Raw genomic sequence first — 14925 nt, forward strand, 5'->3', positions numbered from 1 at the left:
CTCTCTCTCTCTCTCACTCTCTCTCTCACTCTCTCTCTCTCTCTCTCTCTCTCTCACTCTCTCTCTCACTCTCTCTCTCACTCACTCACTCACTCTCTCACTCACTCTCTCATAACATTCCCTTGTCCCAGCTCTCCTGTGGTCTCCATGTTCATAAGACCAGTTAACCAGGAGTGTGTCACAAAATGGCAGCCTATGCCCTAAACAGTGTACTACTTGTGGCCGGGGCCCCCGGGTCAAAAGTAGTTGACTATAAAGGCAGGCATTTGGGAGGCAGTCGTGGACTCCGGCTGCAACAGCAACATAGGTAACATGTCTCAGTAGTTCTAACAGGGGAGACCTGCTTCCAAATCAAACACGCTACAGATGGCTGATCGTGACGTTTTCCCGAGTCGGTTCGGTCATTTTAGGAGGCCTGTAGGTCTCTCCCGTTCATGTTGTCAGCCTGCTGCTGCTTCTAGACTGAGGTGATACTGCTGCTTCTAGACTGAGGTGACGCAGCAGCTTCTGCTGCTGCTTCTAGACTGAGGTGATGCTGCTGCTTCTAGACTGAGGTGATGCAGCAGCTGCTGCTTCTAGACTAAGGTGATGTAGCAGCTGCTGCTTCTAGACTGAGGTGATGTAGCAGCTGCTGCTTCTAGACTGAGGTGATGTAGCAGCTGCTGCTTCTAGACTGAGGTGATGTAGCAGCTGCTGCTTCTAGACTGAGGTGATGTAGATATGAATGATCCGTGCTCCGCCCCTCAGGAGGGGGAGGGGTAGAGAATGTCACCTTCACAGGGAACAGCGGGACAAAACACCTCTTTGTCTACATCCCAAATAGAACCTTATTCCCATAGGGCTCTAGCGAAAGGTAGTGTGCTGTATAGAGAAGTGGGTGCTATTTGGGATGCAAACAACGTCACGTGAACTAGAGAGGAAAGACAGAATGCTTTGTGAGGTCAAATCAGATTCAGGCACAAGTTAATGAAAGGGGCCCATAGATGATACAGTGCTAGTCGCAGGAAGACAATCACAGTCTGTTCTGGGGAGAAACGTACTTGATGTCTATATGAATACTGAGGAGGAAACGTTTTGTATGGAGTACCAACCCACTAACGGACTCGTATGTCCCCCAGTACCAACCCACCGACGGACTCATATGTCCCCCAGTCTCAACCCACCGACAGAATCGTATGTCCCCCAGTCTCAACCCACCGACAGACTCGTATGTCCCCCAGTCTCAACCCACCGACAGACTCGTATGTCCCCCAGTCTCAACCCACCGACAGACTCGTATGTCCCCCAGTCTCAACCCACCGACAGACTCGTATGTCCCCCAGTCTCAACCCACCGACAGACTCGTATGTCCCCCAGTCTCAACCCACCGACAGACTCGTATGTCCCCTAGTCTCAACCCACGACAGACTTGTATGTCCCCCAGTCTCAAACCACTGAGAGACTCAAAGGTCCCAGTCTCAACCCACTGCGAGACTCATAAAGGTCCCAGTCTCAACCCACTGACAGACTCATAAAGGTCCCAGTCTCAACCCACTGACAGACTCATAAAGGTCCCAGTCTCAACCCACTGACAGACTCAAAGGTCCCAGTCTCAACCCACTGACAGACTCATAAAGGTCCCAGTTTCAAAAGTCTAACTGTTCCAACATCAGACCTGCTCCTCATACAACCGTCCCAAAATCTAGTTCAACAAGGAGACCTGTCAAAGCACTTCATGGCTACCGACGTGAGTGCTACGGGGCGGTAATCATTTAGGCAGGTTACCTTCGCTTCCTTGGGCACAGGGACTATGGTGGTCTGCTTGAAACATGTAGGTATTACAGACTCGGTCAGGAAGAGGTTGAAAATGTCAGTGAAGACACTTGACAGTTGGTCTGCGCGTGCTTTGAGAACATGTCCTGGTCTGTCCCAGCGGCTTTGTGAATGTTGAGCTGTTTTAAAGGTCTTGCTCACACCGGCTAAGGAGAGCGTTATCACACAGTCATCTAGAACAGCTGGTGCTCTTGTGCATGCTTCAGTGTTGCTTGCCTTGAAGTGAGCATAAAAAAGCCATTTAGTTTGTCTGGTAGGCCCGCGTCACTGGGCAGCTCGCGTCTGGGTTTCCATTTGTAGTCCGTAATAGTTTTCAAGCCCTGCCTCGTCCGACAAGCGTCAGAGCCGGTGTAGTAGGATTCAATCTTAATCCTGTATTGACGCTTTGCCTGTTTGATGGTTTGTCTGAGGGCATAGCGGGATTTGTTATAGGCTTCCGGATTAGTGTCCCGCTCCTTGAAAGCGGCAGCTCTAGCCTTTAGCTCGATGTGGATGTTGCCTGTAATCCATGGCTTCTGGTTGGGGTATGTACATACTGTCACTGCGAGGACGACGGCGTCGATGCACTTATTGATGAAGCCAATGACAGAAGTGGTATACTCCTCAATGCCATTGGATGAATCCCGGAACATATTCCAGTCTGTGCTAGCAAAACAGTCCTGTAGTTTAGCATCCGCGTCATCTGACCACTTCCGTATTGAGCGAGTCACTGGTATTTCCTGCTTTAGTTTTTGCTTGTAAGCAGGAGGATTGAATTATGGTCAGATTTGCTAAATGGATGGTGAGGGAGAGCTTTGTACGCATCTCTGTGTGTGGAGTAAAGGTGGTCTAGGATTTTTGTTCCCCTGGTTGCACATGTGACATGCTGGTAAAAATTTGGTAAAAGTGAATTAAGTTAGCCTGCATTAAATTCCCCGGCCACTAGGAGCACCACTTCTGGATGAGCATTTTCTTGTTTTCTTATGGCCTTATAGAGTTGGTTGAGAGCGGTCTTAGTGCCAGCATCGGTCTGTGGTGGTAAATAGACGGCTATGAATAATACAGATGAGAACTCTCTTGGTAGATAGTGTTATCTACAGCTTATCATGAGGTACTCTACCTCAGGCGAGCAATACCTCGAGACTTTTTTAATATTAGACATTGCGAACCATCTGTTATTGACAAATACACACACCCCCACTCCTCGTCTTACCAGGTGTATCTTCTTCTCTGTTTTGAAGGTGAATGGAAAATCCTGCCAGCTCTATATTATCCGTGTCGTCATTCAGCCACGACTCGGTGAAACAGAAGATATTACCGTTTTTAAATGTCCCGATGGTAGGATAATCGTAAGTCATCAATTTTATTTTCCAATGATTGCACATTAGCCAGTAGAACGGACCGCAGTGGGAGTTTCCTCGCTCGCCTACGGATTCTCAGAAGGCAGCCTGGGAGTCATGTACCAACATCAGACCTGCTCCTAATGCAACGGCCCCAAAATCTAGTTCTACAAGGAGTCATGTACCAACATTAGACCTGCTCCTAATGCAACGGCCCTAAAATCTAGTTCTACAAGGAGTCATGTACCAACATCAAACCCGCTCCTAATGCAACGGCCCTAAAATCTAGTTCTACAAGGAGTCATGTACCAACATCAGACCTGCTCCTAATGCAACGGCCCCAAAATCTAGTTCTACAAGGGTCATGTACCAACATCAGACCTGCTCCTAATGCAACGGCCCCAAAATCTAGTTCTTACAAGGGTCATGTACCAACATCAGACCCGCTCCTAATGCAACGGCCCCAAAATCTAGTTCTACAAGGGTCATGTACCAACATCAGACCTGCTCCTAATGCAACCGCCCCCAAAATCTAGTTCTGCAAGGAGTCATGTATCAACATCAGACCTGTAACAAAGCATTATAAGGGAGATAATGCCTGGTCTACTGAAGAAGTCCTTAGGTTTATAGTATTTACTCCTCCAGACTGGTTCTGTGTAGTAATCACATCTTCCTGTGTTCCAGAAAAGGTCTTTACTCCTCCAGACTGGTTCTGTGTTGTAATCACATCTTCCTGTGTTCTAGAAAGGTATTTTTCACCCCCCCCCCCCCCCCCCCCCCGACTCTATTTTCATCCTGTGAGTTTAAAGAGGACTAGGTTGTCATCAACAATACTGTTGTCTGTTGGAACTTCACACCTTTCCACTTTAGCAACTAGCTGGTGGAGAATGTGTGTGTGTGTGTGTTTGCACGTGGCCATACGTCTGTCTGCCCGCGTGTGTGTGTTTCTGCCTCTCGTTCTCCCTCTGTGTCTCCTCGAGCGGATTGAGATGTGGGAAGAGATTTAGAGGGCCACTTCACAGGGACATGATGACTGACACACCCGTCTGGACATGAGCAACAGAGAGAGAGACTGAAGCACAGAGCACCGTGTACCCAGCATCTCTCCTCACAGAGCACCGTATACCCAGCATCTCTCCTCACAGAGCACCGTGTACCCAGCATCTCTCCTCACAGCACCATGAGACACAGAGCACCGTGTACCTAGCATCTCTCCTCACAGCACCATGAGACACAGAGCACCGTGTACCCAGCATCTCTCCTCACAGCACCATGAGACACAGAGCACCGTGTACCCAGCATCTCTCCTCACATCACCATGAGACACAGATAACCGTGTACCCAGCATCTCTCCTCACAGCTCCATGCTCTTCACCGATGATTCCCAACTAGGGATACTAGGACCCCCGGGGGTACTTGGCCTATCTGCAGGGGGTACTTGAGAAGACTCATTAGACCATAGGCCTACTGGTAAAATACACGAGGGGTACTTCAGGGCAGAGCGAAACGCAGATGGTGGTACAGTAACCAAAAAAGGTTGGGAACCAATGCTCTACACTACTCTAGAATGCCCTACACTACTCTAGAATGCTCTACACTACTCTAGAATGCTCTAGAATTGTTTAATTGAACCTTTATTTAACCAAGAAGGTCTCATTGAGATTTAAAATCTCTTTTTCAAGAGCGTCCTGGCCAAGATAGGCAGCACCAAGTCATTACAAAAATGACAGACAAACAACATGAAAAACTACAAGTAATCTAGTAAAAACATAGAATTCACAAGAGTATAACAAAATCAAAAACAGAAAATTTCAAAACATTGACAGGTCAGGGAATCAGTCAAGATCCTTCATCACTGATTTAAAAATACCAATCGGGACAAGTTCTTCCAGTTTAAAAGTATTTTGTAAGGCGTTCCTAGCCAATGGCGCAGAGTACATAAAAGCCCTTTTATCAAATTCAGTTCGGACATTTGGAACAGTTAGCAGGATAAAGTCCAGCGAATGAAGAGAGTACCCACCACATTTCTGAACAGTAAAAATGCCAAAATAAAAAAAAGGTAGTAAACCCAAAATGGCTTTGTAAATAAAAGTATACCAGTGACTGAGCCTACGAGTGACTAGAGAAGGCCAGCCAACCCTGGTATACAAAGTGCAGTGGTGCATAAGGGTTTTGCAGTTTAAAATAAATCTCAAAGTGCCATGGTAAAGGGTGTCAATTGATCTCAAACACTGAGCGGAAGCATTCATATATAAAATATCCCCATAGTCTAGTAAAGGCATAAATGTAGCTGATACTAGCCTCCTTCTGGCTTCAAAACAAAAACAGGCCTTATTCCTAAAATAAAATCCAATTTCAGCTTCAATTTTTTTTATAAGTTGTTGAATATGCAATTTAAAAAAAGAGAGGGCGTCATCAATTAAAATTCCAAGATATTTATATGAGGTTACAGTCTCAATCTCATTGCCCTGACAGGTAGTAATAGGTGAAAGGTTCAAAGGTCTATTTCTTGCTTTAGAAAACACCATTAGTTTAGTTTAGTCAGTATTGAGGATAAGCTTCAATTGACACAAGGTATGTTGAACAGTATAAAAAGCAGTTTGCAAGTTCTGGAAAGCTTTTGTCAGAGACGTGTTCTACACTAGTCTAGAATGTTCTACACTAGTCTAGAATGTTCTACACTAGTCTAGAATGTTCTACATTCGTCTAGAATGTTCTACACTGAGAGAAGGAGACTGGTGGATAGAAAGCTGGATTACTACTGAAGCACAGTAGAAAGACAACTTCAATTGGAACTGGTCCTATCATTCTGCATTTCACACCTAAAACTAACACAAATTATTCATCAGTAAAAGTCCCTCTGTCTACCTAACTCCTACGTGGCATCGCTCCAGTCAGTGACATTTCATATCTCAGTAAAATGACTCACTTCATCCTGCAACATGGACAAATCCTGTTAAACTCAGCTGGAAACTCAGCTCGGACAGAAGATACTGTAGCATCAACGACTAGGAACCCTGACCCTATCATGTTGCTGTAGAACTCATGGTTCACCCTGAAACACCCTGACTGTGTCTTCATGTTGTGTTACTGTAGAACTCATGGTCCACCCTGACTGTGTCTTCATGTTGTGTTGCTGTAGAACTCATGGTTCACCCTGAAACACCCTGACTGTGTCTTCATGTTGTGTTGCTGTAGAACTCATGGTTCACCCTGAAACACCCTGACTGTGTCTTCATGTTGTGTTGCTGTAGAACTCATGGTCCACCCTGAAACACCCTGACTGTGTCTTCATGTTGTGTTACTGTAGAACTCATGGTTCACCCTGACTGTGTCTTCATGTTGTGTTACTGTAGAACTCATGGTTCACCCGGACTGTGTCTTCATGTTGTGTTACTGTAGAACTCATGGTTCACCCTGAAACGCCCTGACTGTGTCTTCATGTTGTGTTACTGTAGAACTCATGGTTCACCCTGACTGTGTCTTCATGTTGTGTTACTGTAGAACTCATGGTTCACCCTGACTGTGTCTTCATGTTGTGTTACTGTAGAACTCATGGTCCACCCTGACTGTGTCTTCATGTTGTGCTACTGTAGAACTCATGGTCCACTCTGACTGTGTCTTCATGTTGTGCTACTGTAGAACTCATGGTCCACTCTGACTGTGTCTTCATGTTGTGTTACTGTAGAACTCATGGTCCACCCTGACTGCGTCTTCATGTTGTGTTGCTGTAGAACTCATGGTTCACCCTGACTGTCTTCATGTCGTGTTGCTGTAGAACTCATGGTTCACCCTGAAACACCCTGACTGTGTCTTCATGTTGTGTTACTGTAGAACTCATGGTTCACCCTGAAACACCCTGACTGTGTCTTCATGTTGTGTTGCTGTAGAACTCATGGTTCACCCTGAAACACCCTGACTGTGTCTTCATGTTGTGTTGCTGTAGAACTCATGGTCCACCCTGACTGTGTCTTCATGTTGTGTTACTGTAGAACTCATGGTTCGCCCTGACTGTGTCTTCACGTTGTGTTACTGTAGAACTCATGGTTCACCCTGACTGTGTCTTCATGTTGTGTTACTGTAGAACTCATGGTTCACCCTGAATGAAAGAAGTGACACGGGTTTCCCGACATGATTGTCTGAGCTGAGCTGGCAGAACAGAAGTATGTGTTTATGTGTGTGTATGTACGAAAAGGACAGAAGGAGATCAGTGAAGGAAAGGCCAAACAGAGGAGAAGGAGAGGAGAGAAGGAGATCAGTGAAGGAAAGGTCAAACAGAGGAGAGAAGGAGGAAGGGAGAGAAGGAGAGGTCAAACAGAGGAGAGGAGTTCAGTGAAGGAAAGGTCAAACAGAGGAGAGAAGGAGAGGAGAGAAGGAAAGGTCAAACAGAGGAGAGAAGGAGTTCAGTGAAGGACAGGTCAAACAGAGGAGAGAAGGAGGAAGGGAGAGAAGGAGAGGTGTCCTTACGCCACGTCGTCATAGAGCTGTTCCACATCGTCTTTCTGTTCCCCCAGAGATAGGTCCAGGTCCAGGTAGTTCCCATTGGGGGCCATCTGCAGAGCACACTCCTCCAACTGGGACGGAACAAATACAGGGACAGCCATGTCAGGGGGGTGTAGTGAAATATTTACACAAACAGTCAACACATTAGTCAAGTCTAGGACCAAAAGGATCCTCAACAGCTTCTACCCCCAAGCCATTAGACTGATGAACAATTAATAAAAATCGCCACCGGACAATTTACATTGACCCCCCCCCCCCCCTTCTTGTACACTGCTGCTACTCGCCGTTTGTTACTTACGCATAGTCACTACACCCCCACCTACATGTACAGATGTCCTCAACTAGCCTGTACCCTTTGCCCCCACCTACATGTACAGATGACCTCAACTAGTCTGTACCCTTTGCCCCCACCTACATGTACAGATTACCTCAACTAGCCTGTACCCCTGCACACTGACTCGGTACCGGTGCCCCCTGTATATAGCCTCGTTATTGTTATTATTATTGTGTTACTTTTAATTATTACTTTTTATTTTAGCCTACTTGGTAAATATTTTCTTCTTCATGAACTGCACTGTTGGTTAAGGGCTTGTAAGTAAGCATTTCACGGTAAGGTCTACACTTGTTGTATTCGGCGCATGCTGCAAATAAAGTTTGATTTGATTAAGACCGGTGGAAATCTGTCCTTTGGTCTGATGAGTCCAAATTTGAGATTTTTTTGGGGTTCCAACCGCCGTGTCTTTGTGAGACGCAGAGTAAGTGAACGGATGATCTCCGCATGTGCGGTTCCCACCGTGAAGCCTTGAATGAGCAGGTGTGTCTAACTTTTGACAGGTACTGTAGGTTACATACTTTCTACAGACATTATCACATTAAAGTATGCAGCCTAACAGCCTCAACAACCTTTAAATACCAACCATTCCAGATCGTATAGACAGAATGACAACAATGCCAACCAAGGGAGGGAGCAGAAGAAAAAAAAATAATCAAGCATACCACAAATAACCAGGTATCTAAACACTGCAGAAGGTATTAAGCTCCAGTGAGCACCACGTTATGAGGGAGGAAGCTAGCCTGGGTCTGTTTCTGCTCTCTTAACTTCTTCTGCAACTGTGACATCACAATGCCAGTAACGGAGTTCGCAAGAGTACTACCTGATCTGGGACCAGGCTAGAACTAGGAGGAAGCAGCATTCTATTACCTGATCTGGGACCAGGCTAGAACTAGGAGGAAGCAGCATTCTAATACCTGATCTGGGACCAGACTAGAACTAGGAGGAAGCAGCCTTCTATTACCTGATCTGGGACCAGGCTAGAACTAGGAGGAAGCAGCATTCTATTACCTGATCTGGGACCAGACTAGAACTAGGAGGAAGCAGCATTCTATTACCTGATCTGGGACCAGACTAGAACTAGGACGAAGCAGCATTCTATTACCTGATCTGGGACCAGACTAGAACTAGGAGGAAGCAGCATTCTAATACCTGATCTGGGACCAGGCTAGAACTAGGAGGAAGCAGCATTCTAATACCTGATCTGGGACCAGGCTAGAACTAGGAGGAAGCAGCATTCTAATACCTGATCTGGGACCAGGCTAGAACTAGGAGGAAGCAGCATTCTAATACCTGATCTGGGACCAGACTAGAACTAGGAGGAAGCAGCATTCTAATACCTGATCTGGGACCAGGCTAGAACTAGGAGGAAGCAGCATTCTAATACCTGATCTTGGACCAGGCTAGAACTAGGAGGAAGCAGCATTCTAATACCTGATCTGGGACCAGACTAGAACTAGGAGGAAGCAGCATTCTAATACCTCATCTCACCAGAATATGACACTATTATAATACCATCCACACTATTCCAGTAGTGCCTTTGGCTTCCCATGCCTTCGTGTGCCCCAAATATCAACCTACTCCCTATATAGTGCAATACTTCCCTGTGAGCCCTGGTCAAAAGCAGTGCACTACAGTGCACTCAGAAAGTATTCAGACCCCTTCACTTTTTCCACATTGTTACTTTACAGCCTTATTCTAAAATTGATTAAATTGTTTTTTTCCCCCCTGATCTACTCACAATAATGACATCACAATACCCCATAATGACATCACAATACCCCATAATGACGTTACAATACCCCATAATGAAAGTTTGAGTTTATTTTATTTTTACAGGGACAGTGCACATTAATCAACGTTTCAGTAAAAGTGCCGGTTTTAGCCAGCCGGCTAATTTTCAACCGCAGTCCCTGGGCAGGTTATTAAAAACAATTACAATATAGACAATCATTGAACAGTGAGCACACGCAGAGTAACATAGGACAAGCAAGACATAGCATACAGACAGAGCAACATAGGACAAGCAAGATGTAGCATACAGACAGAGCAACATAGAACAAAAAGCAACAAGACAAAATCCATAAAAACAACAGTGTTTCCACACCTCACAAGCTACAGACAACAGACAACATGGAAAGCGGCAATACACAGCTAGGGATTATGTTCACAAGTCTGATTGACCTTTAGCCATGTCTTCATGCATTTTGTGAAAGTGTGATAGGTGGTGCAGTTATGTGTGTCTGATGGCAGTGTATTCCAGACATGGGAAGCTCTCACAGAGAAAGCAGATTTACTAAAGGTGCTTTTCCTTAAGGGAACTATACAGTCACCTCTCATGGCAGACCTTGTGGATCTGCTGCCATATGTTTGGGTTTTCTGTTTTACAAAAATACTGAGTGGAGGGGGAGCTAGGCCATTTAGGATCTTGAATACAAGATGGCCAAAATACGTTGAGAAAGTTTTGCTAATTTACTAAAAATAACAAAACTTCACATTTTAGTATTCAGACCCTTAACTCAGTACTTCGTTGAAGCACCTTTGACAGCGATTACAGCCTCGAGTCTTCTTGGGTGTGACGCTACAAGCTTGGCACACCTGCGTTTGGGGAGTTTCTCCCATTCTTCTCAACAGATCTTCTCAAGCTCTGTCAGGTTGGATGGGGAGCATCGCTGCACAGCTATTTTCAGGTCTCTCCAGAGATGTTCGATCGGGTTGAAGTATTATTATTATACCTGTATTTCAACAAGGAACACAGACGGAGACCAAGGTCTCTTTTACAGCTGGGCCCTGCATACACATGTTTACACATACAGTTTAGGTACAATGAGTCCGGGCTCTGGATGGGCCACTCAAGCACATTCAGAGATTTGTCCCAAAGCCACTCCTGCGTTGTCTTGGCTTTGCGCTTAGGGTCGTTGTCCTGTTGGAAGGTGAACCTTTGACCCCGTCTGAGGGCCTGAACGTTCTGGAGCAGGTTTTCATCAAGGATCTCTGTAATTTGCTCCGTTCATCTTTCCCTCGATCCTGACTAGTCTCCCAGTTCTTGCCGCTGAAAAACACCACAGCATGATGCTGCCACCACCATGCTTCACCGTAGGGATGGTGCCAGGTTTCCTCCAGACATGACACTTGGCATTCAGGCCAAAGAGTTCAATCTTGGTTTCATCAGACCAGAGAATCTTGTTCCTCATGGTCAGAGTCCTTTAGGTGATTTTTGGCAAACTCCAAGTGGGCTGTCATGTGCCTTTTACTGAGGAGTGGCTTCCGTCTGGCCACTCTACCATAAAGGCCTGATTGGTGGAGTGCTGCAGAGATGGTTGCCCTTCTGGAAGGTTCTCCTATCTCCACAGAGGAATTCTGGAGCTCTGTCAAAGTGACCATGAGGTTCTTTGTCACCTCCCTGACCAAGGCCCTTCTCCCCCGATTGCTCAGTTTGCCTGGGCAGCCAGCTCTAGGAAGAGTCTTAGTGGTTCCCAACTTCTTCAATTTTTGAATGATGGAGGCCACTGTTCTTGGGGACCTTCAATGCTGCAGAAATGTTTTGGTACCCTTCTCCAGATCTGTGCCTCGACACAATGCTGTCTCGGAGCTCTACGGACAATTCCTTCGACCTCATGGCTTGATTTTTGCTCTGACATGCACTGTCAACTGTGGGACCTTATATAAACAGGTGTGTGCCTTTCCAAATCATGTCCAATCAATTGAATTTAGCACAGGTGGACACCAATCAAGTTGAAGAAACATCTCAAGGATGATCAATGGAACAGGATGCACCTGAGCTCAATTTCGAGTCTCATAACAAAAGGTTCTGAATACTTATGTAAATAAGGAATCTGTTTTTTTTTTTTTTTTTATACATTTGCAAAAATGTATACAAACCTTTTTTGCTTTGTCATTATGGGGTATTGTGATGTCATTATGGGGTATTGTGATGTCATAATGGTGTATTGTGATGTCATAATGGTGTATTGTGTGTAGATTGATGACAAAAATGTGTATTTAATCCATGTTAGAATAAGGCTGTAATGTAACAAAATGTGGAAAAAGGGAAGGAATCTGAATACTTTCCAAATGCACTGTATATTAGGTAACAATGTGCCATGTTGGAGGTAATCCCTGTGTATCAGACTGGTGCATATAGGGCCGCTACCAGACCGGGGCGTTACAGGGCCGCTACCAGGCCGGGGCGTTACAGGGCCGCTACCAGGCCGGGGCGTTACAGGGCTGCTACCAGGCCGGGGCGTTACAGGGCCGCTACCAGGCCGGGGCGTTACAGGGCCGCTACCAGACTGGGGCGTTACAGGGCCGCTACCAGACCGGTGCATTACAGGGCTGGTATCTGCAGCGTATCTTATGTTTACAGATCCCACCCTTTCCTTGGGTATTAACTACACTTAGACTAAACTGACATCCAGGGAGGAAGAGAGAGAGGATGGGGGGGGAGGGTCAGAGGTTATCATAACACCTACTGTAACAGAAAACACTGTCCTATAATAAACTAACAAACTAAAACGAAGAACAGAGAAAAAAAACAAAAAAACTTTCAAGTTATTATGTTGAAATAATAAAAAACTATTCCCACAAAAACTATAAGGAACAGAGCAAAAAACATTGTTGTTAGTCCTACAACGTTGAAATAACTCTTAGACTCATTTATCTGATACGAGATGAGTTTTGACATTTCCATGCTATCTCTCTAACAGCCCGGGAACTATCTGTTTACATCCCAAATGGCACCCTATTCCCTACATAGTGCACTACTGTTGACCAGAGCCCTTAGAGTAGAGCACTATAAAGGGAATAGGGTGCCATTTGGGATGCACAGGCTCTCACCCCGGGGCAAGGGAGTGATTAGGTTAATTTGTAAAGGAATGTTTTCAAAAGGAGACAAGTAGTCTCTAGTTTTAATCATACACGGAGGAGAAATACAGGGTTGTGAGTGGTTGGAAGGGGTTAGCCCCTGCGTTAACCCTCCCACCCCTCTGCGTTACCCTCCTCCTCCTCCTCCTCCCGCCCCTCTGCGTTAACCTCCTCCTCCTCCTCCTCCCGCCCCTCTGCGTTAACCTCCTCCTCCCCCCCTCTGCGTTAACCTCCTCCTCCCGCCCCTCTGCGTTAACCTCCTCCTCCCGCCCCTCTGCGTTAACCTCCTCCTCCCGCCCCTCTGCGTTAACCTCCTCCTCCCGCCCCTCTGCGTTAACCTCATCCTCCCGCCCCTCTGCGTTAACCTCCTCCTCCCGCCCCTCTGCGTTAACCTCCTCCTCCCGCCCCTCTGCGTTAACCTCCTCCTCCCGCCCCTCTGCGTTAACCTCCTCCTCCCGCCCCTCTGCGTTAACCTCCTCCTCCCGCCCCTCTGCGTTAACCTCCTCCTCCCGCCCCTCTGCGTTAACCTCCTCCTCCCGCCCCTCTGCGTTAACCTCCTCCTCCCGCCCCTCTGCGTTAACCTCCTCCTCCCACCCCTCTGCGTTAACCTCCTCCTCCCACCCCTCTGCGTTAACCTCCTCCTCCCACCCCTCTGCGTTAACCTCCTCCTCCCACCCCTCTGCGTTAACCTCCTCCTCCTCCTCCCACCCCTCTGTGTTAACCTCCTCCTCCAACCCCTCTGTGTTAACCCTAAATCAACATTTGCATTTTAGCCAAATACGTTTTTAATAATGTTTAAAATCAACAACCTTCAGCAAACTAGAGGGTGAAACTGTCCTTGATCAACTACCTATAAATCATTCACCTGCATGTTCTAGTTTAGATAACTTTCCCCAGGGTAAATTATTCATTTATATTCATTTATCAAGGCTATCTTCTTTTTGAAATATGCAATAACTGGACTGTTAATAAAGTACTGGTGGGCTCGTTTTGACAAGAACACCCCGTGTTGTGGACGACATGACCATGGACGTCAGCCAGTCAATCACCATGGGGGGATCACACCTGTGTAGGTAGACAGCATATTGTCCTGAACGCACCAAGTTATTTTAGAAAGAGGATGAGGCTGTCCAATTTAAATAAAAAACTGACCTTCAGCGGTGCCTCCAGGAGTTTGTGAACCCCGGCTATCTGTTCGATCAAGGCGATGTTTTCATCCAGATCATAGGGCGGCGGTCTCCGTGGCTCCGGGAAGTTGGTACACACGAAAGGGTCCGAGTCCTCCAAATACTGCACTCGGCAGGTTATAATAGCCATGGCTGTTTCTCCTCAGCCGGGCGGGATAACTGTTTCTCTACGGTCAGTCGCGGTGTAGAGTTGTGACCAAGCGGATATAATTCCCCCCCCCCCCCCCCTCCTTTTTTTTGTCCTAAACTTCCATTTAAAATAAAGAAAAGAAAGGAAAAAGCTTGTTGTTCACAGTTGACGCGCTCTGTCCGTGTTAAAGGGAAGCTGTTTGCTGTAGAGCGCACCACAGCGGACAACCCCTAGCGGACCGTGTGACTGCGGCTACCAGGAAGCGCTGTGTGACGGGGTGGAAACGCTGCTGGAAGTTTAAAATGAGTGACTCATGCTGATGGAAATAGACAGAGCTACAGATGGCACAGCGGTTAAACTGACACGATTCAAACTCCTAGTTCGGCGGAAAACATTAACTTACTAAACACTTGGGAGAATAAAAAAAATAAAAAATGGTGGTGGGCGAAGCCTAATATTAACTGAGGAATCGATTATTGATAGTCTAATTAGGTATGCTAAAGTTTTTGCTCATTTGTTAATTGACACCCGTCAATTAAGACTACTGACGTCAGATCCATTCCCAAGTAATTAGGATTAACAATGATGATGATAGAGCGCTCTCTGCTGGATTGACTGTGAAGTGTACATTTAATCTGCCCTGTCGGCCTTTAGATTTTATTATGAAAACAACAAATACAAAAAACTGAAATATACAAACAACAGTATATAAACCTAACAGACAGGGGTATTACAGAATCCAGATACATTTTCAATTTGTCAAGAAGTTTTATGGTGTGT

The 14925-nt window shown here is 46.2% G+C and overlaps 1 protein-coding gene across 2 annotated transcripts in view; it reads right to left on the reverse strand.

Annotated features, from left to right (window-relative positions):
- Nucleotides 1–14420, reverse strand: part of LOC145859164 (FH1/FH2 domain-containing protein 1) — a 232819-nt gene extending 218399 nt beyond the window's left edge. The window contains exons 1-2 of one of the 2 annotated variants that reach the window (XM_082958030.1): nt 13981–14420; nt 7599–7705 (exon numbers count right to left, since the gene is read on the reverse strand). In XM_082958030.1, the coding sequence (XP_082814156.1) occupies nt 7599–7705; nt 13981–14145 (272 nt within the window). In that variant the 5' untranslated portion in view covers nt 14146–14420. The remainder of the gene's footprint in view (nt 1–7598; nt 7706–13980) is intronic. The other variant, XM_082958033.1, reaches the window with a different exon arrangement.
- Between the last annotated feature and the right edge of the window lie 505 nt (nt 14421–14925).

This window comes from Salmo salar, chromosome 11 (assembly GCF_965601325.2).
Source record: "Salmo salar chromosome 11, fSalSal1, whole genome shotgun sequence".
NCBI classification, from domain to species: domain Eukaryota; kingdom Metazoa; phylum Chordata; class Actinopteri; order Salmoniformes; family Salmonidae; genus Salmo; species Salmo salar.